Source organism: Salvia splendens, chromosome 22 (genome assembly GCF_004379255.2).
Source record: "Salvia splendens isolate huo1 chromosome 22, SspV2, whole genome shotgun sequence".
NCBI classification, from domain to species: Eukaryota; Viridiplantae; Streptophyta; class Magnoliopsida; order Lamiales; family Lamiaceae; genus Salvia; species Salvia splendens.
The window spans coordinates 635,084-657,737 of NC_056053.1; the positions used below are offsets into that span (position 1 = coordinate 635,084).

Sequence of the window (22,654 nt, forward strand, 5' to 3'; positions counted from 1 at the left end):
ACATGTTGAAAATTTTCAAAAGAGATAAAAGGTTTAGTAGGATTAATTAACATCCAGCACCTATGGTGAGCTTGAACATGGTTGATTTGCATTTTTCATCTCATCTATTTTCTTGGCAGTTTCAACACCAGATGCTGATAGGTGCTCTATGTTCAACTTCTCCAGGCTTCCCACCACACCGTCGGGGATTTCTTTCAAGTTCCTTGCACTTTCTAAGCACAAGAGACCTAAGTTTAGGAAAACTATCATTTCCAGATTAAATAGCTTTGTATCTTCAATGAGCAAGAAATGGAGAGAGTGGAAGCCTCCACCATCCCCTTCGGCAATTTCTGTAATTACAGCATTTGTTTTCAGATGCCTCAGCTGCACCATCTTCCATATATTTGCTTTCATTGGTAGGGATTTATTCTTAGTGTAGACTACAAGAGCTGGAGAAGGCTTCATAAAGTATTTTCAGAGTATCAACAGATATAGTAAGGTACCTCAAGTGAAATAGTCTGGTAACACCTCTAGGTACCTCACCCTATCTGATGAACTCAGATTCCATAACTCTGAGCATATCTAATTCATCAACCATAGTCGGTGCATATTTTGCAGGGAAATTCATTGGAGTCTTGTAGAAGCATAAAAGAGAACGGATGCAACCAAATTTTATTCTTTCTAGCGCCAGCAAAGAAGACCTCAAGATCAGAATGGATACAAAGTCGGCGGGGTTTGCCAATCTCAGAGAGTGGTGGGACAAGATCTCCATTCACACATTTCATTTCAAGGAAGAACCTTTGCTGCTCTTGTAAAACTTTTAAGCCACAGAATGCATGTACGGCGTCATGAACGCGACATGTTTTGACCTCGCCTTTGGAAGTCCTTTTAACAATCATCACTAAGTTCCTGCTTATTAAATCTTTCACATACTCTTCTACCGTTTCCTCCGGGTTCTTCCCTTGTATGAGTCCTTCTGCAATCCACAAGCGGATCAATTTCCAAACAGAGATCTCATAGTCTTCTGGAAACACCGCAAAATATAGCAAACAATCTTTCAATTCATCAGGTAGTTTGTTGTAGCTTAGTTCCACAATATCCGACACCTGCTTCTTCTTGTCATTTTTCAAGAATTTCGACACCTTAAGCCACTCTTCTTTTATCGCACTTATATTCTCATCATCTTGTCCCGCAAGAATTCCTCCTATAAGCATAACCGAAAGTGGAAATCCATGACAATTACGGGCTATACATTCCCCAACAGCTTTCAAATCACGGTGAGACTTGCCGAGTTCACCAAAGACATGGTACTGCAGAAGTTCCCAACTTTGTGGACCCGTCAAGAGAGGTAGCTCGTAGGATCTCGTAGCTTTTTCTCCAACACTCTTCTCGCAGCTGGTGATGAGGACATTACTCATGTTGTTGCTCTCGGGCAAAACGTTTCTGATATCATTCCAAGCATCCGTAGTCCACACATCATCTAAGACTAAAAAGAACTTCCTCTCCTTTAGGTAATACTCAACCGTCTCCATTAGTGTAGGATCCGATAGACCCGAAACGTCGTCGCTCGTGAATTCCTTGAGAATGTTGAGCAGCACATTCCTGATATTCGGTTTCTGAGAAACATTAACCCAGATGCGATTAGGGAATTCATGCTTCACAAAATCGCTCTTGAATATCTTTCGTGCCAGCGTTGTCTTCCCCAAACCTGGCATACCGATGGTAGAGATAACATCCAATTCCTCTTTTGGTTCCCGTAGATATCCAACGATTATACTTCCATGATCTTGGAAACCTAGCAAGTTTTCTTCGCTGAATATCTTAGGTTTGGTAGCCGAATGTGATTGGGGAATGTCGGCCATTGCAGTGGCCTCAAAGCTTTGAACCTTTTTCCACCATCTCGATAACCTCTCTCTCTCTCTCTAGGGACTTGACTTCTTCGGCGAGGCTGAGGCGGTTTGACCTGACACTTCGGTGTAAGGGTTGCCTGTGACGTGCAGATGCAGCTTGGGTTATGCAAGAGTCCGATGGTGTCTTCGGCCTCATAAACCACATCTCGGATCCGCCTCTCTAGCTCTCGGAACCCTTCCGGCTTGTTCGGCATCTTTGCAACCTTGCGGAGGAAGGTATGCAACGACTCGAGATCCTTTTTCAACAGATCGAGCTCTTGGCCAGCGTCGCCGATGAGACTCGCATGGTGCTTCAGCAGATTGCCCAGGTTTTCCACAAGAAAGAGATCGAAACTGATTTAGGGATGTTCAGTTGTAGTAGTAGTATTTTGTTTTATTGACATGCAACTAATATATATAGAGAGAGTTGTGATCATTGAAATGTTTACTATATATAAAAATCTTTCCTTTTGTGCTCCGTTTTATAGAATAGAAACTTTCCTTAATATTTCATACGTTATATCTTTACATATATAAAATAAGAGTTTTAGGAATATTTACAATAATAAGAGAAAATTTGTAGGAGTAATTTAATTAAGGATAGAGTATAATGTAATTAAGGTAGTGATTTTGTTAACAATATGACTATCATGATGTTTATAGTATTTTTTTCCTCTACTATATTTGAATGATTTTTTAAGGGAATTAAAATAAATGCGTTGACCCATATAAAAGCGTAAACTGGTGCGGGTCTGGACTAACCCGCAGACCCGTTTATTCAAACTTCCCTAATTTCAAAAACCCTTGCAAAACCTCAGAAATCCAATTGCACAGAGGCAGGGCAGCCATGAATAAAGCTAAGAGAATCCTAACTCACCACCTACTCGCTAACGCGCTCTACTCAACTCAGCCTTTCCCACCTCGTTCCATTCGAAAACAGGTGACCCATGTGCCTCATTTCTCTACTTCCTTACTGGTAAAAAACCGATCTTTAATCAATTTCAGCTCCTACAATAAAGGCCTCTTCTTTTCATCAAAACCCGAATCCTTTATCGAGATACTGTCCTCTGATGATTGGCCTATGAAATTGGAAAAGGAGCTAAAGGATTCGAATTTATCGTTAACCCATGAAACTGTAGTCTATGTGCTGAAGAAACTGAGCAAAGCCCCCAAAAATGCATCGAGGTTCTTGAAATGGGCAGTGGGGGAGAAAGGGTTCGAGCCGAATTCGTCAATTTATAGTTTGGTTTTAAGAATTTATGCGAATAAGGAACTGATGAAGGAGTTTTGGGTGACTATTAAGGAAATGAAAGAGAAGGGGTATTACCTTGATGAGGAGACTTACAGGACTATTTGCTCGACGTTTCGTGGCTTGAGGATGGAGAATGAGGCCACTGCTTTGAGGCATTTTTATGAGAGGTTGATTCAAGAGAATGTGACGGAGGATAGGGTGAAGGAGGTGGTTGATGTGATCAAGAGCTGTGAATGGGGAGAAGAGGTTGAGACGAAATTGGAGGAGATGGAGATTAAGGTTTCGGATAATTTTATGTTGAGGATGTTTAAGGAGCTTAGAGGAAAGGGTCACCCTTTGAGAGCTCATAGGTTTTTCAAGTGGGCTGAGGGGAGTTTGGGTTTCAAGCATAATGGTGTGACTTATAATGGAATGTTGAGGGTGCTTTGTTGGGAGGAGTCGATTTCTGAGTTCTGGGGCGTACTTGAGGAGATGAAGGGTGTGGGTTTTGAGTTGGATATTGATACGTATATAAAGGTTTCGAGGCAGCTACAGAAGAACAAAATGGTTGGGGATGGTGTGAAGCTCTATGAACACATGATGGATAGTTCCTTCAAGCCCTTGGATACTGAATGCAGCTTGCTTCTGCGGGCAATTGCAACGTCTAATACTCCAAATATTGATTTGGTGTATAGGGTTGTGAACAAATACGAGGCATCAGGGCATTCTTTCTCTAAACATATATATGATGGGATTCATAGGTCTCTTACTAGTCTTGGGAAGTTTGATGAAGCTGAGGAAATCGTGGAGAAGATGAGGGATGCTGGTTTTGAGCCTGATAACATCACCTACAGTCAATTAGTATTTGGTCTTTGTAAAGCAAGAAGATTTGATGAAGCTGCTGAGGTTCTTGATACGATGGAGGAACGAGGCTGTCCTCCTGATATCAAGACATGGACAATTCTAATCAAAGGGCATTGTGCAGCTAACGAGATTAGCGACGCGTTGGCTTGTTTCACAAAGATGACAGAGAAGGGATTTGATGTCGATGCTGACCTCTTGGATGTCTTAATAGGCGGGTTCATGAGCCAGTCACGTGCAGTGGGTGCCTACGAACTGCTGATGGAGTTGGTGCAGAGAGCTCGTTTGAGGCCTTGGCAGACAACCTTCAAGAATCTGATTCAGAAGCTTCTAGCTGAGAGTAAACTCGAAGAAGCCATGGAGCTTCTCCGTCTGATGAAGAAACATAACTACCCTCCTTTCCCAGAGCCATTTGTGCAGCATATTTCCAAATTCGGGTCAGCCGAGGATGCTTGGGAGTTCTTGACCGCGCTGAGTGTGAAGGAGCATCCGACTGTTTCGGCTTACCAGCATGTCTTCAAATCCTTCTTTAATGAAGGTAGACATTCTGAGGCCAAAGATTTGCTGTTTAAGTGCCCTCATCATATTCGTAAACATCCTGCAATTTGTAGCCTTTTTGGTTCTGCTATTTAGTGGCATTATTCTTGTTGTTTTCCCCCTTATTCTGATGAGAGTTGTTACACTTTATTTAACTCTTATTTTAAACATTTAGTACTATAGTTTTTGTGATGCTTCTTGAGATGTGCATGCTTAAAAGTAGAGTGACAAAAGAACATTTTTTATCATAAGCTGCGGCTAAGGTTATACACTGAAGTAAATCCATCCCTAAAACTAGTACTAATACATTTCTAATACTCATGGCACCGGGTGTCATTGAAGAAAGACGAAGATCAGTTCACTCAAGCATCTCGGAGCGTTCTCTTCTCGATGTTTCAATCATCTTGTGCAAGAATTTTCCAGCTTCACAACCGAATGGATTTGCAAGAGCTGCGTGTGCCAAAAACGGAAGCTTCCTGAGCGAGCGGCCGCTCAGTCCCTGAAGATGAAAGAGGAGAGTATAGTAAAGCAGAGTTCTCAGACTTCTATTTTTGGTTATGCAGTAGTGAGAATGTACAAAGCTAAACGCATAAAAAATTACCTCACATGCTTCAGCAGCTGCAAGCAGTTGCTTAGCAAGATAGAATGGAGATGCTGTGTCTGGGCTAACAGCTGAATCCAGTTGCTCTCTCAGATTGGTATAACTTGGAATTAAGAAGTTACTGCCGTCCTGTAAAGATTCCATGTTAGGCGCATGTTCGGGTAATGTATTCAGTTATTTAACTCTTGAATGAAGACCTGAAACTCAGAATTTGATAGTATTCCAGCCCTTAGAAGCTCTTCCAAGCAAGATCTTAGAATTTCATAGCGTGCTTGGAGAGTTGGAGGCCCGACATATGCCTTTATATCAGCTCGATCAACAAATGCAATGTCTGCATATAGGATTGATCTTAAGACAATGATTCATATAAAGCAGCCAAAGAGGGCACTACGGATAGAATTATGTTTTGGGACAGACATCAAACATTAGAAGTCGTATCTTACCAATAGCAGCGGTTATGTTCGATGTAGTAAGGATTATTACATTAGGTGACGATTTCAACTTGTCCATCTGGGTCAGCAGGGCATTCACAACCTGGAAGACACAATTGATTTCTATCAAGGGAGATACAAATGTATTCAATAAACTTAGTTAATTTGTTTAGAGCGAGAAAGCTACCCTTATAGAATCTGAAGGCTCAGACCCAGATAAAGCAGCCTTCCTGGCAGCAGCTAGGCTTTCAACTTCATCTACATAATTTGTTTGAGAAGTATTCTGTGTGAATGTATCTAATTTGATTGCTAAATGAAAATATCTGTTATCAAAATACTCACCAATCAACACGAAAACGAGATTGTTTTCTTCCTCTACCATTTCTTGTATTTTGGAGAAAAGCTTTGCAACCTGATATTCAAGGACAAATAAAAACCACATTGATTTGGGTCAAAGAATACAGAAAATAAGTGATCAGCATAGAATGTGAACTTAAAGAAAGTTTAGCATACAACTAGTTGCAAAGAAAGCAAAGAAAATAATTTGAGAAATTAAGTGAGGGAAAATGGAAATATTTCTCTTTGCTTAGCAAGGATTTCGAAAACTTACCAGTTTTCCACTTTCAGAAAACCATTTACTGAACAAGGAATGGGCATTAACCTCGATCAACTGGCACTGAGGGTATCTGGTTTGGTTACAACAAATGTCATGCAAATGATACATATATACATAAAGAAACAGGAGCAGTTCGACTGAACCTCGCTCTAAAGCGTATTGAGAGTTTTTGAGCCAATGCTTTGCATAAAGACGTCTTGCCAGTGCCCGGGGGTCCATGAAGAAGAACAATGCTGCAAAACAGTCATAGATGGATCAGCAAGTCATTGAGATGCAATATGGAACTCCCCGAGTAAACCATGGATGATATCATTGAATGGTTTTAACATTTCTTGAAAGAATATATATTGAGATAAAGTAAACTTAGATTTAGTATACTTAATACTCCATATCATCAAGTTAGTGATCCTGTAATCAGAAACCTCATGTAATGTAGGCACTCAGAAAAGGATGAGAAAGTCAAGCTTTCTGGGTTCAGCAAAACTCACCGGTTCCAAGAAACAAGGACATGATTGACACCCTTCTCAGTGAAGAGCAATGCACTTGCTGCATATCGTAGTAATCTCTGTTTGAGACCAGAATCATATATTAAGCTGCAGAGAGTAATAAACAGCATGATTTGGAGTTTCTACTTTCATCCATGGTGAAACTGAGAATTGTTAAACAAACCTTTCCCACATTCCATCAAATTCTTTTGCAGGAAGAATCCATTCATGAAAACTCGCAAGTTGACCATCATTGCTTAATTCTTCGCATGGTCCTTCCTCACTGAGCTGGAAAATTAAATATCTTACATCAGAAACAAAGATTTGATTTGTCACCTTCAACTATTCCCATCGCCAAACTTCCGACAAATTTATGTCATCTCTCATCCGATAAGGATGTAATGTAACATGTGAGAAAACGGACAACAGTAATCACAGCTACTAGGGAAAAAACCTGACCTGGAAAACATGCACAACAGGCTTGACTTGCCAAAATAAAAGAATATCCTGCTTTTCCACCCAAACATCTGTAGAGTTCATTAAACATACAGTACATTAGGAACTGAATTGTACAAAAAGACTTCAGATTTGACAAAATGATAGTACTTTTCAAGGACTTGCATATGCATATGCATAACATAAAACACCTGAATCGCATATACATATTCGTTGCACATTGTCCACTAGAAATGTATCATCCAGTGGGACTGGGATCGGACCATCTGCATAGCTCATGCTTCTCTTTTCCAGCATTCTATGTTGGAATCACAAACCATAACATACTAATCAATCGGCAAAAAACGCAAAATGCAGAAGTAAAAACTACTCCTATGATACTGCAATAAACACTATCCTAATTTTACCTCTCAACTGCCAAACGCACATCTTCAGTCTGAGCTGTGCTGGATGGCTTCAGTAAAACCTCAACTGCGGAAACAATTTTGGATCATGTTACACAAGATACAACATTGCACCCGATTCAGGAACAAATTAGGCTTGCATAAAGCAGTATCTACTCAGAGAAAGAAGCTAAGAAATTTCACATTTCGTAACTGACTAGCCACGCATTACCTGAAACAAGGACTTTCTCTTGGTTGATTAAAGGCGGCGGAGATGGCGGAGCAGCAGGTGGCTCGGAAATGGTAGCTTCCTTCTCGGGGCCATTGCATTCAGTGATGTGAGGGATCGAAATATCCATGGGAACACTCGTTTCGGTAGCCGACATCACTAAATCGGCAAATTTGATAGGAGAAAAATCAATTGGCCTAACCCTAGGTTGATTGGGGATTTTCAATTTGAAATTGTGCGCGGGAAGAAGGAAACCATGTAGTCAAATTGCAGTCGGATTAAAGAATTCGCCTTTATATACCTAAGATTAAGCGTTACTATTTATTTTTTTTATTTATAGTAGGAGTAGTTTTTTTATGATTTAGAGAGACTTACTATTTCATAGTTTAGTGAGTGTATTAGTAGTTTTTTTTTTATTTCATAGATTAAATATGGAGCCAATAGAAATTTGGCTTATACGAATATTGAAAATGAAAGGGACATATACTATTTAATTGGTGCAATGAATGAAATTAATGAACAAGAAATGGAGTGCCTAAATATGTGGTGGTAAAATAGGAAATTTATTTTTAGTTTTAAATAATAGTAAAATTTATGATTTGATACATTATTAACGTGGAAGGTTCTCATCGGATCATTCTGGCGACTTCCTGTATTGTATTATTGTATACTAGTACTAATTGTTCATCATTAATATTTTTTCGGATTTTTAGTACAGTGCAATAAATAAAATTTTTGTCATTAGTTTAATACACTACATAATTAGGAAAAAGACAAAAAAAAGCCATCCATGCCTTCACATTCCTCCTCCTATCCCATTAGCCACTCATCTTAAATCACAACACTTACCTACAAAAACACAAAAAATTTGAATCAAGATAAACAGCTCCCAAAATCTTAGAATTCCATCATCACAAACTCAACATGAGGCTCAAATTCACCCCAACAAAATAAAACATGGCCCCATAAACAATCCTCAAAATAAAATAAAATAAAATAAAATATGAAGAGGAATCAGAAGCAAGAAGAAGAAGAAGACGACACCGAGCTCCTCAAGGCCGTGGCGCAGGCATGGAACGCCCACTCCGCCTCCTCCAAGGCCGCGGCCGAGTTCGACGCGCATAGGCTCTACTTCAAGAGGAGGCCGAGTCGGTTCAAGCTCGAAGCAATGCGCAAACCAACTAAAAGAGGAGATGATGATAGTCAAAAGAGTTGGGATTTCGGGCAGTCGCTGTGGGACTCTTACGAGATTCTATCGGTCTCGAAGAAGCTCGAGACCGGGCTGGTGTCGGACGATCCCTTCTCGGACGAGCAGCTCCGCCGGTCGAGGCGGAGAGAGAGCAACAACAGCTTGAGGAATTTGTTCAATAAGATGTCGTCGAGAAGGTTTAGTTAAGTTGATTAGTTGACTATTAAAACAACATCGTTTTGGTTATTATTTAAAAATTCGGAATTTAGTCTTAGTTCGTGGATTTTTATTCAAGGCCATTTGGCATTTATTGAATTTCTTGTTTTTTTTTATACTTTTTAGTTTCATAGTGAAATCAATTGGGGATTTCTCTGGAAATGAAGCTAGATTTTGATCTTTAAAGTATATATTATTGGAGGAATGTTTGTGGTTATAAGATATGCCTACTTTTGAGAATTGGTCTAGATAATTGAAAATGGATTATGGCTTAGATTAATCGTTTATTAAAATAGATTGAGATTTAGGGATTAATTTTTTAATTAAGTTCATCTTAATTCATATTATTTGAATTAATTTTGCTTGATTCGTAAGTATTATAGGATAGTATTAGGGCAATCCTGATAATTATGATAAAATATTCAATAATTCATTTTAATAATCATTAATATAAATGTCCTTGAAATATATAATGATTTTATTAGTATTCTACAATCTACATATATCACGTGATTCACATGAAGACCAAGCAATTTTGTGGGTTTTTGGCATATTAATCAGCATATACTGCTCAAAAATATGCTAAAAAAAATTATTCCTAGCACTTTTTTATTTGTATTGATCTAAAAGAGACCAGATTCTACAAGGAATCTCGTGTGTTTTAGAACAAGGTATGTGTCTTTATTCTTGGATAATTTCAAGAGTGTTTCATGAGATGGGAAATGCTAAGTAGTTGGACCTAGCTAGCAATGATATCAAAGTAAAGTTGTATACCATAATGAAAGGAGCATGGGAATTGTTGCTAAGTATTTGGCCTAGATTAATGAGCTTAGAAGAAGAGGCAAATTTGGAACAGAAATATCATTTGATTCATTGATTCTCCAAAATAGAAATATGTCTGAGTTCCTAAATAACAAATAAGAAATTTATGAAAAGTTACAATCCCATTACGTTAGTAGGGATATAAGCCGAAACATCTCCCGATTGAGTTTCAACTATTGGCAAGGCGGTCATACTCCCTTCACCTAAACAAGAATTTAATTTAGGGGCACTTTCTAAAAGGTAAGAATTTTTAAACCATGCCCAAATTGATTTTTCTAAAGTTGCAATTACATTAAGTATACTAAAGCCTTGGCAAAGAGTGATTCTCTTTGAATGTGAGAGAGAATGTGTGGAAAGACTCTAGAACTTAGAAACTGACTTATGGCATTAATTAGAAGAAGCCCTTTCGGGAAGAAATTACATTACACACCTAAATAAGCAAGAAACAAATACTAGCACTGCTAGAAATGGTAGGGATGTTTTTATTTTAAGCATAGATTCAAATAAATATCACACAAGACACATCCCAAATCTTCAAACTTAGTAGCCCTTGTAGGTATTGCAAGACTCAAAATTCTTGTGCCTTTTCTTGATAAATCCATCAGCTTCCATATCAATGGTCCTCTCCTCACACACTTGATGTTTGCCGCCGTTCCCATCAACTTCAACGCGCTCTTCACTCTCCGTGAAGTGCACTTTCTTGTGCACCACGGGAGCCTGTTGTTGTTGCTGTTGATGATGAAAGATCATGGTGGTGGGAGCTTTGTGCATCTTGTTGATGTCATCAAAGTACTCATCAATGGAGGACATGGAGTTCCCTCCATAGTAGTAGAGACTAGTCATATGATTTTTTGGCTTTTTTTTTTTGAGGAGATGTGATCAAACATATTTGGGTTTTATAGCTAAGGAGGGAGAGATTTTTATTCCATTTCGAGATATATGGTTTAGGTTTGTGATGAATCAGATGCTTCCCTTTAAGTCAGTTTCAAATATTTGCTTTTTTTTTTAATAGTGGGTTATCTTGAAAAATTAGTCCTGTTGTGATATTGATATGGAAAACGGAGTGAATCTTGCTTTGTTATTTATGGATGGAAATAAAGATGAGTTGACAGGTTATATAAATGCATACTCGTATATTTGAAAGAAATCAATTTAAAGTGGGGCAGCTAGAATTTCATAAATAGATGGACAAAATTACATTTTAACATTAAAAACAAGTTTGGAAAAATGAAGTTACATTTTTGTCATAATCCTCCCTTTTCATTCTATTCAAGTTGAGTCATCAATTTTAGGCTAATTTGATTGACATACCTACTCATCATTATTTGTTACTTGTTAGATCGATATATCAATTATTTATTGACTAGAATAACCTATTTGGACCGAAATCGACTGGCGATTCCAATATTCGAAATGTAACCACCTCTCGCGGAATGAACAAATTTTTTTTTTAAAGGTCGATAAGTAACATGCAAAAAAACGTCCAAACCCAAAATTGAAATTGAAATTGTAATTTCCTTTGTCGGGGTCGATTATGGATTGGAACTGGAATCGAAGGTGTTCTTGAACCGACGACACAATATCGAGTTAGTTCAAGAGAGGGTATAAAGGTAATTTGGCATTTTCTCCTTATCAAAATAGCTTTAGGTGGACCAAACTCATCTAAGAAAAAAAATGGTCTTCGACATTTCAATTTTTCCCTCCCATTTTCCAACGACAAAAACCGCCATTCCCAAATTCCCAGCAAACCCGAAAACCTTCATTCTTGAAAAATGCAAAACAACCAAAGACCTCAACCAAGTCCACGCCAGCCTCATCAAAACCCGCCTCCTCCACCACCCGGCGGCGGCGGAGCCCCTCCTCGAGGCGGCGGCCCTCCTCCTCCCCGACTCCACCATCGACTACGCTTTCTCGATCTTCCGCAAACTCGAACACCCCGACGCCTCAGCTTACAATATCATGATAAGGGGTTTCACCAAAGAGCAATCTCCTCAAAAGTCCATTCTTTTATTTAGGCAAATGATAGAACAGTTGGTGCGCCCTGATCCGTTCACTTACTCCGGCATTCTGAAAGCAATTTCGAAGCTCGGGGCTTTGAAGGAAGGCGAGCAAATTCACGCCCACGTTTTGAAATCAATGGAGAAGTTTGACCGTTCGGAATTTGTGGAGAATTCATTGGTTTACATGTATGCGAGCTGCGGTCAGCTCCAATCAGCTCGGAAGGTGTTCGATGAAATGTCAGAGAGAAGCCCCGTTGCGTGGAGCTCGATGTTTTCCGGTTATGTTCGGTGCGGGTACTGGTTAGAAGTTGTGGGATTGTTTAGAAAAATGAGAGGAATGGGTATTTATTTCAATGAAACGACTTTGATTAGTGTATTCAAAGCTTGTGGGAGGCTTGGCGATTTGGAGTTGGGAGAGTGGATTCATGAGCATGCTGTTGCTAATGGGCTCATGAAAAATGATAACTTGATCACTTCTCTTGTTGATATGTATGCAAAGTGTGGTCGTTTGGAAACGGCGAGGCGCTTGTTCGATAGTATGCCTAGTAAAGATGTCATTGCTTGGAGCGCCATGATCTCCGGCTATAGTCACTCGGACCAACGAAGGGAGGCTCTGGCCATATTCCACGAGATGCAGAGAGCGAATGTGAAACCGAACGAGGTGACAATGATTAGTGTGCTTTCTTGTTGTGGGGTTCTAGGAGCTCTGGAGACTGGAAAATGGGTGCATTCTTACATAAAAAGGAAAAAATTGAAACTCACTGTCAATCTCTCAACTGCTCTAGTTGATTTCTACGCGAAATGTGGTTGTGTGGATATAGCCCTGGAGCTGTTCCACGCAGCGCCTTCTAAAAGTGTGTGGACATGGACAGCGTTGATCCAAGGCCTTGCTAGTAACGGGAGGGGCGAGACCGCTCTCGAATACTTCAACCTGATGGTTGAGGAGAATGTCGAGCCAAATGAGGTGACATTCATCGGCGTGCTCAGTGCTTGCAACCACGCAGGCTTGGTTGCTCAAGGGTGCACCTACTTGGCTAGGATGAGCCGAGACTTTGGGATCGAGCCAAAAGTCGAGCATTTTGGCTGCGTGGTGGATATGCTCGGCCGGGCAGGGCTAATCGAGGACGCGTACAGCCTCATCACGAAGATGCCCTTAAAGCCGAATGCAGTGATATGGAGAACTCTGCTCGCTTCATGCAGGCTGCACAAGAAGCCCGAGATTGCAGAGGAGGCGCTGAAGCAGGTCGCGAGACTGGAGCCCACACACAGTGGGGACTACATACTCCTGGCAGACGCGTACGCGTCCGCAGGGAGGCTGGGGGACGCCGCGAAGGTGAGGGATGAGATGAAGAAGATGGGAGTCGAGAAGAAGAAGAGCCCGGGGTGCAGCTACATCGAGGTTGGTGGCGTGGTGCACGAGTTTCTGGCGGAGGACAAGGGGCACCCGGAGGTGTATGAGGCGGTGCACGAAGTGATGGAGCGGATCAAGAGGGGCGGGTACGAGCCCGACACGATGCGGGGGAGGGCGGAGGCAGTGGGAGAGGGTGATAAGGAGGCCTCTGTTGCTCATCATAGTGAGAAGTTGGCTATGGCGTTTGGGATTATAAGGACGGGTGAGGGCACTACGGTTAGGGTGTACAAGAATCTTAGGATGTGTAGTGACTGTCACAATGCTGCCAAGGTTATCTCTAGTGTTTATAGGAGAGAGATTGTTGTTAGAGATAGAAGTAGATTCCACCACTTCAAAGATGGATCTTGTTCTTGTCATGATTTTTGGTGATGTATGAAAGTTTTGATCTTGATTTGTAACGATTAATTTGGCACATCGGTGCCATATTAACCTAAATAGACAAAACCAATGTAGATCAATATCATTTTTGCTTTGAAGGATTGGAGTTGGGCTATCCCAATGATCCACCAGTCACAGATCAGAGTCTAAAACAAAGCTAGCACAGCAAATGTATCATCAATGTCTTCAAAGTAGATAAACAAAAAGAAAGAAAATAGGCAAAAGATCAGTTTCTCTGGTTTTCTGTCTTTATGCCTCGATCATGTGTTAATGGAAAGTAGATGCTTACGGTGTATCCGGGAGAGAAAGTTACAGCTGCTGGTTCAGGTAAGGATCCTCGTTCGATTTCCCTGTGCTTCCAAAGTATCCCGAAACAGCACCACTCAGCCAGGCAGTGCTTCGAGTAAACAAACTTGCCTGTGGTTGCTCTTGCACTTGGGTCATGTTCTTATGTTGTTCCTCCAGCAATATATCAGCCCAATGTTTCGCCATGTAAGCCTTGATCGCTACAACTCCTCCAGCCACAATCTCCTTTGGAGGTATCGTGAGAGGGTTGTGCTCTACGTTGAGCTTAGCCAGATTCATGAGCCGGCCAAAGTTGTCGGGCAATGCATGAATCTGGTTGTTGCTCAGATCAAGTTCTTTGAGGTTGATAAGGTCAGAAATTGTCTCAGGGAGCTCAGTCAGGTCACTGAAGTTGCTACTGAGATTCAGAATCTCGAGATTTGTCAGTTTCCTGATCGTAGGTGGAAGCCCACCTAGCTCATTGAAATGCAAGTCCAGATGCTGCAAGGACTTCATCTCGCCTATAGACGTCGGCAGAGAGCGGATCTTGTTCAGATTCACCGAGAGACGTCTAAGATTCACGAGTTCGAAGCCAATATTGGTCGGTAGGTAGGTGAGTTTGTTGAAACTTGCATCCAACTCCTCTAATGACCTGGCAAAAGTAAGGAAACTCAGCAGCATGCTATGGTAAGTTAAATATTTCACCTTCTACGCTAAATAAGCAAACCTGCAGTGAGAAATGCTGTCGGGCAGAGCGTGAAGCTTGTTTCTAGAAACATTCAAGATTCGCAACTTAAACAACAGACCAATGGAATCAGGCAACGACGCCAAAAGGTTTTCTGAAAGATTGAGAGTGTCGAGATTTTCCAGTCCGGCAATTGAATCAGGAAGTGCCTGTTTTGTTAGAATATAGAGCCAAATGTTAACATCTAAACTCATAAAGTTGTTTTCCTTTTCAGATCAAACACTCACTGTTAAAATAGAATAAATGCACAAGATGATATTTATACTTCGATATTGGATCTTTAAATAGAAAGCACATAAACTCCACTCACATCTAATCTTTTCACAGATTTGTTGTAAAAAATCCCTTGTGACATAGTAGCATATTGCAAAGCATACTCACAAAAGTTACAAACTAGAAAGCAGAGCATACAAGATCAATAGATAATCAAATCTTCAAATCTCAAGTCAGAGTTTATTGAATTAGACAAAATCTAGAGCATAATAAGTATCCACAATCTTGACTTATCATTATCTGCAAATGTTTCTAAACTATTAAAGTATGATAAATTAATACTCCATTGATGTATCTCCAGTTTAAGTCAAACTTAATGGATATTGATGCAACAGTCCATTCATATCACAGTTAAGTAAACCACATTCAGAAAATGAAAATGCATCAACCAGGAATCAAATTCAAACCCAATTTTCAATAGCAATCACAAAATCAAACAATTCAAATATGCAATCTCAGTATTCATAATATCCAAGATAGAACAGTATCCCTATTTACTGTAGGCTATCATCTCTCGCCACCACATTCATAAAATGAAAATGCATCAATCAGGAACGAAATTTAAACACATTCTCAATAGCAATCACAAAATCAAACATGTAATCTCAAAATTCAAACGATCCAAGGTAGGATAGAATCCCTAACCTCGAGCTGGTTATTCGAGAGATCAATCGAAACCAATGAATTCAACCTCCCAAACGCCTCCGGCAAAATCCTCAACTTCCTCCCCGACAATTCAACACTCTCAATCACTTTCCCCGATTCCGCATCCTTCAAAATCCCCACCACTTCCTCATCCAATTCACCCTTCTCCAAACCCTTCCCCTCGCCGCTTTCCTCCTCATTCAGTTCCTCCCCAGCCACCGCTGCCTCGTAAATCCTCTCCAGCCTCCGCTCCGCATCACTCAGCATCTTTTCATACTTCTCATGCATCTCCTCCAGATCGATCACCGCCTTATAAATCTCGTAATCCTCGGCTCTCTTCTCCGGCGTCAACGAGGTGTCGGCCTCGATCTCCGCCAGCCTCAGCCGCGCCCGGTCAACGGCCTCGTGATCGGGTCGGGTCCCCAGGATCCGCAGCGCGGATCGGGTATGCGCGACGCCGGTGACGGCTTCGCCCATGGCGGCGATGAGCTTGCGGTTTTTCAGGTACGGCATACTCGCGGAGGCCTCGAATTGTGGCTCGTCGGGGGAGAAGTTCGGCACCGGCTGATTCTCGATGTCGAAATCTTCGCCGGTGGAGGCGCCGGCTGTGGATGGGGTGCGATTGAAGGTGGGGAGCTTGGTCATGACATAGGAGAGGATCGGGAATTTGTTAGGGTTTGGATCCATGGCTGAATTTGGAAGAAGCTCAGATTTTTTGTGGATCTGTTGCGAAGCTGAAATGATAGAGTGCGCGAGTCAGTGGAGTTAAATACTACTCTTCTTAATTAATGATTAATGGTAATTTGCAGTAACTGAAATCACAATTTTTTACCAAAATTTACTATAACTAACTACAAGTGCAATTTTAAGTTTATTCGCAAAAATCTTAGATTTTGTAGTAGACTGTAGACCAATTAACATTATTGAGTTACTACTACTATTTAAAATATTTAGTACACACTAAATGAGTATTTAGCAAGTAGTAATATTAACTAGATGAAATAATAGATGTGCATTTATCTTTATTCATAATAGAATAACTTAGAATCTGAAATATTATAACAAATCACATGTATATTGCCTTCTTTACAGAAAAAATCAGTACGAATTAGGTAACGGAATAATAAAATTTTGACCAAGTATATAAAATCTTTATAGATACACCAAACGATACAACACACATAAACTTGGGTTTTTTTAAGCCCATCAATCATCAGTCCATTGTAAAATATCAGCAAATGTTTATTTTTGTACTCATAAGAAAAGGTATTAAGTTTTACCTAATTATGCCTTGTTCAATCAAATTCTCTAATTTGTCGTCTCAAAAACAAAGTTCTCTCGTTTATATATTTTGCTGTTTTCTTTCCAAAACATCCCAGGAGTGGGTTAAGCAAACGGTAACATAGCAAACCATCGACCTATTATATGCATATCTAACACAAATATCATCACTTTTGTAAAATATCTAAACCCAAAAATAACTAACTAAACAATAAAAACAAAGCTCAATAAGATAAGCCACAATCCCAACGCTGACTAGAGATTTACGGCTATGACAAAAAAAAAAAGAAAAAAAAAAGGCATTGCAACCAACTAAAGGAAAGAATTAGAGTATAAGCTAAAAGAGGACACTGAAATCTTAAATTAAGATAGTCAAATTGGTTCATCCTAACAAAAGCTTCCAAATGACAATGAAATAAATTGCATCAAAAAGGAGTAAAAATTCTATGACCCTTTCATACCAAGTTGGCATGGTGATTTGGTATACTTCATCAATAATTTATTGATAAATGGAAATAAAAAAGCCCCTCGTGCCATATCAATTCAATAAAACTTAACTGCACAAAATAAACGTTCACTAATCATGGAAAGTAGCATTATATCACTATTAACTATGGAAATTGCCAAATAGAATAGGCGTGGAATATTACTAGACATATATATGTATATTGACCTCTTAATATAATAGGAGTAATATTTACACATAAAAAAGTAATCATATTATACTATTTTTTTATGTAAAGAAAGAAAGAAATTACTCCTTGATAGTACTAGTTTGAGATTTTATGAGTGAGACCTTTTTTTCTTATTTTATATTTAAATATATATTCGAAAATTTTTATACAAATAACAACTATGACTATAATATTATATTTTCTTATCATAATCTAAGTCTTAAGTAACTAATTAAGTATAATTTTTTATATTTTCTTATATATTTTCAATAACTTTCAATATATTTCTTGATATTTTTTGCATGGTAATAAGAAAATATTGAAAATCATAATTGATTACTTAATGTGCAAACAAAATATATTAGTTATAGTCATAAATTTTGTTTGTGTAAAATTTTTGAATATACATAAATATAAAATAAGAAAAAAAAGGTCTCATTAATAAAATATTAAAATAGTACTATCAAAGAGTTGTAATGTGATTTTTTTTTCTTGACATGTAATATGATTACTTTTTTACGTTAAATATTATTACATTAAGAAGTCAATATACATACATAATTACATATTGTAGGACCTATTATATGAATGTCTCAATATTTAATAGTAGTAAATGTTACTTTCCTTGATTAGTGGACGTTTATTTTGTGCAGTTAAGTTTATTGAATTGGTGTGTAATTGATGTCGCATGAAAGGCCTTTTTATTTCCATTTGTTAATAAATTATTGGTGAGGTATACCAAATCACCATGCCAATTTGGTATGGAAGGATCATGGAATTTTTACTCGTGAATCTCTGTACATGCCAGAAAGTCAACTAGTATATACTACCTCCATCCCACATTAAGTGTCCATATTTGTCATTTTAGTATGCCCCACAATAAGAGTTCACTTTTATTTTTACTACAAATGGTAAGTAGACTACACATTCCACTAACTCATTCCACACACATTTCATTATAAAACTAATATATAAAGTGGGATCATTTACTTCACTAACTTTTTCAACACACTTTCCTTCATTTTTCTTAAAATCCGTGCCGAGTCAAATGTTGACACTTAATATGGGACGGAGGTAGTAGTTTTCTTCTTTTTATGAGAGAAGTGAACTTACATCTATGAAAACATTATGCAAATGTGCACCATTTGATGTCTCACATCCTCTACTTCCTGGCGTCCGAATGAAAGCAAGGCAACTGTAACTAACTGTTGTTTCCAACTTGAATCAAATATGTGAAGAAAACTCCATAGCTAGTGACAAGCATTAAAGAAGTACTATAAGCTCTGCTTCAAAGCTTGAGGCTGTCGTGAGTGGAGTGCATGAGGGACTTAGAAGACCCCATCTGGTCCACGGACAACCCCACTGCTACCGGACTCTTATGTCTCAATGAAGAGGCACTCTTGTGTTCAGCCTCACCAATGAGGGTTATGGGAATTCTAAAAACTTCGAGAGATCTCATAACTTATTGATGAGAATGAAAATCAATAGGTTGGAACTATCACACTTGTGAAAGGGGACCAAATAACATAAGAGAGATCAACAAAAAAAATATCGCAATTATTAATTGTTTACGTATAAATCAAAAAGACTAGACAAAGATAATGAAAATAATGGTGATTCTCTTGGAGAATATTTAATGAAAAATCATTTGTGATTCTATTAAAAAAATTCAAAATAAATAAAATTATTATCTAATTCAATAAAGGAAAGCATTCAAACCTCTTTTCATTCCCCAATTTCAAATTTTGAGACTAAAGCATTGGACAAAGATACCAAAGAGCAAAGATAGAAAAAATGCTGCAATACCCTGCGTTCATGACTCAGTTCCCATCGTCGACGAGGGTTATTCCGACGTCGTATCTTTTGCCGGCGCAGTGGCCGCATCCCCACAACGACGAGCTCCTTCTCGCTATGGAAGAGTCCGAATACGAAGATAAGGTCCATCTCTCATCTGCTCATCTACACTACATACATAATTAGTACTTAATTGTTAGTTACGAGCTCAGATTTTTAAAATTTTGGGCAATTTATGAACCCTGATTTGTGTATACGAACAGTTTATTCTTCATTTTTTGTTACTGGAGAGAGTGATTGTTCCTTTTCTGCGGTTCCGAATGTCGATTTTTTTAATAAAATATTAGGGTATTTGAATTAGATTGTTGAAAATTGGTAACTGGATCGACATTTTTTTGTCACTCTGTGGTTTTGGCTCAGAGATGATTGATTTTGTTAATTGTAGAATTTAATTTTTAGTATTGGCAATCATACCAGTACAATTAATTCAAATAGATTGGAAAAATGTGGCTTTGATTCATAGTGGATGAGTGATGAACTCTGTACTAAAAAAGTTGAAACATTTTATATAGTTTTATAATAGCTTATGGCACCTAGTTAGGCAGTAGCTATTCAATATGCAGCTGTAAAAATGAGATATTTGTAGTTGGCTCTACACTCAGCATCAATGTGATGGATTAATATGCCTGGCACTTTATGATCTTTATCGTCGTTTTGAATATATGCTCGAAATAGTTGCAGAATAGATTGTAACAATCATAGAAGCAGCAGCATCGCTTAGCAGCTCTACGACGAAAAGCTTGATGTTAGAAGACCTTAAGATTTTTATAGTAGATGGTAGCATTTTTTACCTTAAGATCTTAATCGTAGTTTGTAAGCCTTGAACATACACTCTCCTCCTACTGGTTGCAGAATCAGTTGTAACATTTGTAGAAGAAGCATTATATAGCAGCTCTAGGACTAAATGGTAGATGAATGAGTATTCTTGACCTTAAGAGTTTTATAAGTTTGGAAGCCTTCGACATGTACTCCCCTGTAATGGCGGCAGAATTAGTTGTAACATTAGTAGAAGAAGCATCATGTAGCAACTTTGGGAATAAATGGTAGTAGATGTTTGAGTATTCTTGACCTTAATACTTGAGTTGTATAGTAGTTTGAATTTGAAAGCCTCCACTTACCCCCTAGTGGTTTCAGAATCAGTTGTAACAATTGTACAAGAAGCATTATATAGTAGCTCTAGGACTAAATTGTAGATATTTGAGTTTTCTTGACCTTCAGAATTTACAGTAGTTCGGAAGCCTTCGACACCTCCAAATGGCGCAAATGCAGTTGTCACACTCATAGAAGAAATGCAACACAATGGTAGATGTTACTAGTATTCTTGACCTTAAGAGTTTTATCGTGTTTTGGAAGACTTGGACATTCTCCCTCCTCGTAATGGCTGCAGAATCGTTGTAACATTCGTAGAAGAAGCATTATAAAATGGTGGATGTTAGCTAGAGTATTCCTGGAGCTGGGGCTAGAGAAGATTTGGCTGCTTGATTGATTGCCATACTTGTGATATTGTTTTAGGATTCATGCTTAATTCAGTTGTGGGTATATATGCTGTATAAAGCTTGAAGTGTAACCATTTCTGCATCTTGATCTCATTTTCTCTTTTCCAAGTGAACTATATATTGGGAGATAAGTAACCGTTGTTCCTTCTAATTTTGCAGTGCAATGAAATCAGAAAGACAAATAGCAACTTAACCATAATTGGGAAAACAACAGTTGACCACGATAAAGAAGATTTTGACAATGATGCTGATGATGATGATGCTGACAATGCAGAAGAGTCTGAAGGTGATGAATTTGAGCAGGAGACTGGTTGAAGGTGTGTGTGTGTGAGAGAGAGTGAGAGTTTGTATGTTACAATGAACCACTAGACTTGTATGTTGCAGTGAACCATGAAGAGTTTGAAGACTCAATTTATTGATAGTTTCTGAATTTCAGTCACTCACACTCACACTGAAAAGTTGATAGGTGACACACATCTGCGGTCTCTATACAAAATTTTGCATGTTTGAAGTTCTTGTATTAAGGTCAAATATGGTACGTGGATGTATTTCACTTTTTGTTTTATTTTAGACGAAAATGCTATTTGTGTCTTTACTTTGAATGAATATACCATTTTTGTCTTCTTTCTTCTCATATCTTTCATGCGCTTCTATCTCTTATTTCATCTCGTAACAGTGTCTTGTCTTCCTTTATCTTTTGCGAGTTTTTCTCTTCTTCCATGACAGGATCTGGGTGATAATCACAATGCTTCTCCTGATGCTTCAATATTTTAGTTATCACCTAGATCTTGTCGTTGAAGACAAAAACACGCTGAAGGGATGGGATATAATTGTGGAAAAGAGGGAAGAAAAATATAAAACAAAAGGGGTAAGTCAAAAAATTGAGAAAGAACTTTGGAACATCACATGTGTGACCACCGAAATTCATGAACTAAATTTATAGTTTGCCTTACTAATTAATACCATGATACATTGTAGGTAGCCATTGATAGGAAAATGCAACTATTATATTGTTAAGAGCACAATTCTCTTAACGAAGAAATCCTGCGATTACACTCGCAACACACCAATCCGGCGCCCCGAACGTTGGGGTCGGCGGCTCAATTCGTGGCTGGCGCGGAGAACTTCCTCCGTCGGCAGTCTTCAAGGTTTCATAAGGAGTATTGCACAAGTAATGTGGGCAAATTATTTCTTCATTCAATGAATAAAAAGATAACAACCTAGCCCTATTTATAATACTAGAATACTAGCTTAGGGAACAAGAAAACAAGATATGAAAATATACTCTGAATCAAAAGATATGGGGAATAAAAGATAACTAAATATTTGGGGAATCCTAAGATATAGGGGGATCGTAACAACTCCCCCACGGTTAAAATCCACCTTGTCCTCAAGGTGGAAACCACGGCACCACGAAGCGTCCCTCCGGGATCAAACGCACAAGACTGCCCTCTCTTTTTCAATATTTTCTTTGTGTTGCTGATTGCAGTCTTCTTCGTAACCAATTTTACAGTCTTGACTCTAATCTCATCCTCAAATAACATTCTCTTCTCTTCCATTTCCTCTTCAAGGTTGTACTTTTGTATCTCAAAAGCAGCCTTGTCCTCCTCAACAAGGCTTAGACTCTCCATCCTCTCGATTTTGCTCTGCTTTTCAGGATGCATACTTAAAGTCTTTTCTTTCGACT

General features: G+C 38.8%; 7 protein-coding genes across 7 annotated transcripts; 4 read left to right on the forward strand and 3 right to left on the reverse strand.

The window, feature by feature from the left end:
* Positions 1-60: 60 nt before the first annotated feature.
* Positions 61-1,841, reverse strand: LOC121787792 (toMV susceptible protein tm-2-like). The gene is made up of 2 exons (XM_042186632.1): positions 681-1,841; positions 61-438 (listed from the first exon to the last, which is right to left on the reverse strand). Exons 1-2 carry the CDS (start codon positions 1,839-1,841, stop codon positions 61-63), a joined length of 1,539 nt encoding a protein of 512 aa, XP_042042566.1.
* Positions 1,842-2,670: 829 nt separating this feature from the next.
* Positions 2,671-4,693, forward strand: LOC121786257 (pentatricopeptide repeat-containing protein At3g48250, chloroplastic-like). The gene has a single exon (XM_042184856.1). The coding sequence runs from the start codon at positions 2,716-2,718 to the stop codon at positions 4,591-4,593; it is 1,878 nt and encodes a 625-aa protein (XP_042040790.1). The 5' UTR covers positions 2,671-2,715; the 3' UTR covers positions 4,594-4,693.
* Positions 4,694-4,722: 29 nt separating this feature from the next.
* Positions 4,723-8,030, reverse strand: LOC121786258 (pachytene checkpoint protein 2 homolog). The gene is made up of 14 exons (XM_042184857.1): positions 7,702-8,030; positions 7,494-7,557; positions 7,278-7,384; positions 7,090-7,157; positions 6,815-6,918; positions 6,634-6,738; positions 6,289-6,378; positions 6,140-6,215; positions 5,872-5,941; positions 5,717-5,787; positions 5,542-5,632; positions 5,296-5,429; positions 5,099-5,227; positions 4,723-4,996 (listed from the first exon to the last, which is right to left on the reverse strand). The coding sequence occupies exons 1-14, from the start codon at positions 7,853-7,855 to the stop codon at positions 4,856-4,858; spliced, it is 1,404 nt and encodes a 467-aa protein (XP_042040791.1). The 5' UTR covers positions 7,856-8,030; the 3' UTR covers positions 4,723-4,855.
* A 521-nt stretch (positions 8,031-8,551) lies between these two features.
* On the forward strand, positions 8,552-9,294 carry LOC121786540. The gene has a single exon (XM_042185181.1). It carries the CDS (start codon positions 8,702-8,704, stop codon positions 9,092-9,094), a length of 393 nt encoding a protein of 130 aa, XP_042041115.1. The 5' UTR covers positions 8,552-8,701; the 3' UTR covers positions 9,095-9,294.
* Positions 9,295-11,599: 2,305 nt separating this feature from the next.
* On the forward strand, positions 11,600-13,714 carry LOC121788092 (pentatricopeptide repeat-containing protein At1g08070, chloroplastic-like). The gene has a single exon (XM_042186966.1). The coding sequence runs from the start codon at positions 11,600-11,602 to the stop codon at positions 13,703-13,705; it is 2,106 nt and encodes a 701-aa protein (XP_042042900.1). The 3' UTR covers positions 13,706-13,714.
* A 72-nt stretch (positions 13,715-13,786) lies between these two features.
* LOC121788093 (plant intracellular Ras-group-related LRR protein 3-like) lies at positions 13,787-16,394 on the reverse strand. Its single transcript, XM_042186967.1, has 3 exons — positions 15,663-16,394; positions 14,727-14,893; positions 13,787-14,651 (listed from the first exon to the last, which is right to left on the reverse strand). The coding sequence occupies exons 1-3, from the start codon at positions 16,347-16,349 to the stop codon at positions 14,024-14,026; spliced, it is 1,482 nt and encodes a 493-aa protein (XP_042042901.1). The 5' UTR covers positions 16,350-16,394; the 3' UTR covers positions 13,787-14,023.
* A 2,937-nt stretch (positions 16,395-19,331) lies between these two features.
* LOC121786173 lies at positions 19,332-21,588 on the forward strand. Its single transcript, XM_042184737.1, has 2 exons — positions 19,332-19,555; positions 21,127-21,588. The coding sequence occupies exons 1-2, from the start codon at positions 19,412-19,414 to the stop codon at positions 21,280-21,282; spliced, it is 300 nt and encodes a 99-aa protein (XP_042040671.1). The 5' UTR covers positions 19,332-19,411; the 3' UTR covers positions 21,283-21,588.
* Positions 21,589-22,654: the final 1,066 nt, after the last annotated feature.

What these genes read in the sequence shown, in the direction of transcription:
- LOC121787792 (XM_042186632.1), bottom strand. Translation starts at nt 1,841, where the DNA reads ATGGCCGACATTCCCCAATCACATTCGGCTACCAAACCTAAGATATTC. An exon ending in GTATCCATTCTGATCTTGAG is followed by an intron (nt 439 to 680) that starts GTCTTCTTTGCT and finishes TACTTTATGAAG; the next exon opens with CCTTCTCCAGCTCTTGTAGT.
- LOC121786173 (XM_042184737.1), top strand. Translation starts at nt 19,412, where the DNA reads ATGCTGCAATACCCTGCGTTCATGACTCAGTTCCCATCGTCGACGAGG. An exon ending in AGTCCGAATACGAAGATAAG is followed by an intron (nt 19,556 to 21,126) that starts GTCCATCTCTCA and finishes CTAATTTTGCAG; the next exon opens with TGCAATGAAATCAGAAAGAC.
- LOC121786540 (XM_042185181.1), top strand. Translation starts at nt 8,702, where the DNA reads ATGAAGAGGAATCAGAAGCAAGAAGAAGAAGAAGACGACACCGAGCTC.
- LOC121786258 (XM_042184857.1), bottom strand. Translation starts at nt 7,855, where the DNA reads ATGTCGGCTACCGAAACGAGTGTTCCCATGGATATTTCGATCCCTCAC. An exon ending in TTTGATGGAATGTGGGAAAG is followed by an intron (nt 6,739 to 6,814) that starts GTTTGTTTAACA and finishes TACTCTCTGCAG; the next exon opens with CTTAATATATGATTCTGGTC. An exon ending in GTCCTTGTTTCTTGGAACCG is followed by an intron (nt 6,379 to 6,633) that starts GTGAGTTTTGCT and finishes ACTGTTTTGCAG; the next exon opens with CATTGTTCTTCTTCATGGAC.
- LOC121788092 (XM_042186966.1), top strand. Translation starts at nt 11,600, where the DNA reads ATGGTCTTCGACATTTCAATTTTTCCCTCCCATTTTCCAACGACAAAA.
- LOC121786257 (XM_042184856.1), top strand. Translation starts at nt 2,716, where the DNA reads ATGAATAAAGCTAAGAGAATCCTAACTCACCACCTACTCGCTAACGCG.
- LOC121788093 (XM_042186967.1), bottom strand. Translation starts at nt 16,349, where the DNA reads ATGGATCCAAACCCTAACAAATTCCCGATCCTCTCCTATGTCATGACC. An exon ending in TCTCGAATAACCAGCTCGAG is followed by an intron (nt 14,894 to 15,662) that starts GTTAGGGATTCT and finishes CTAACAAAACAG; the next exon opens with GCACTTCCTGATTCAATTGC. An exon ending in GACAGCATTTCTCACTGCAG is followed by an intron (nt 14,652 to 14,726) that starts GTTTGCTTATTT and finishes TACTTTTGCCAG; the next exon opens with GTCATTAGAGGAGTTGGATG.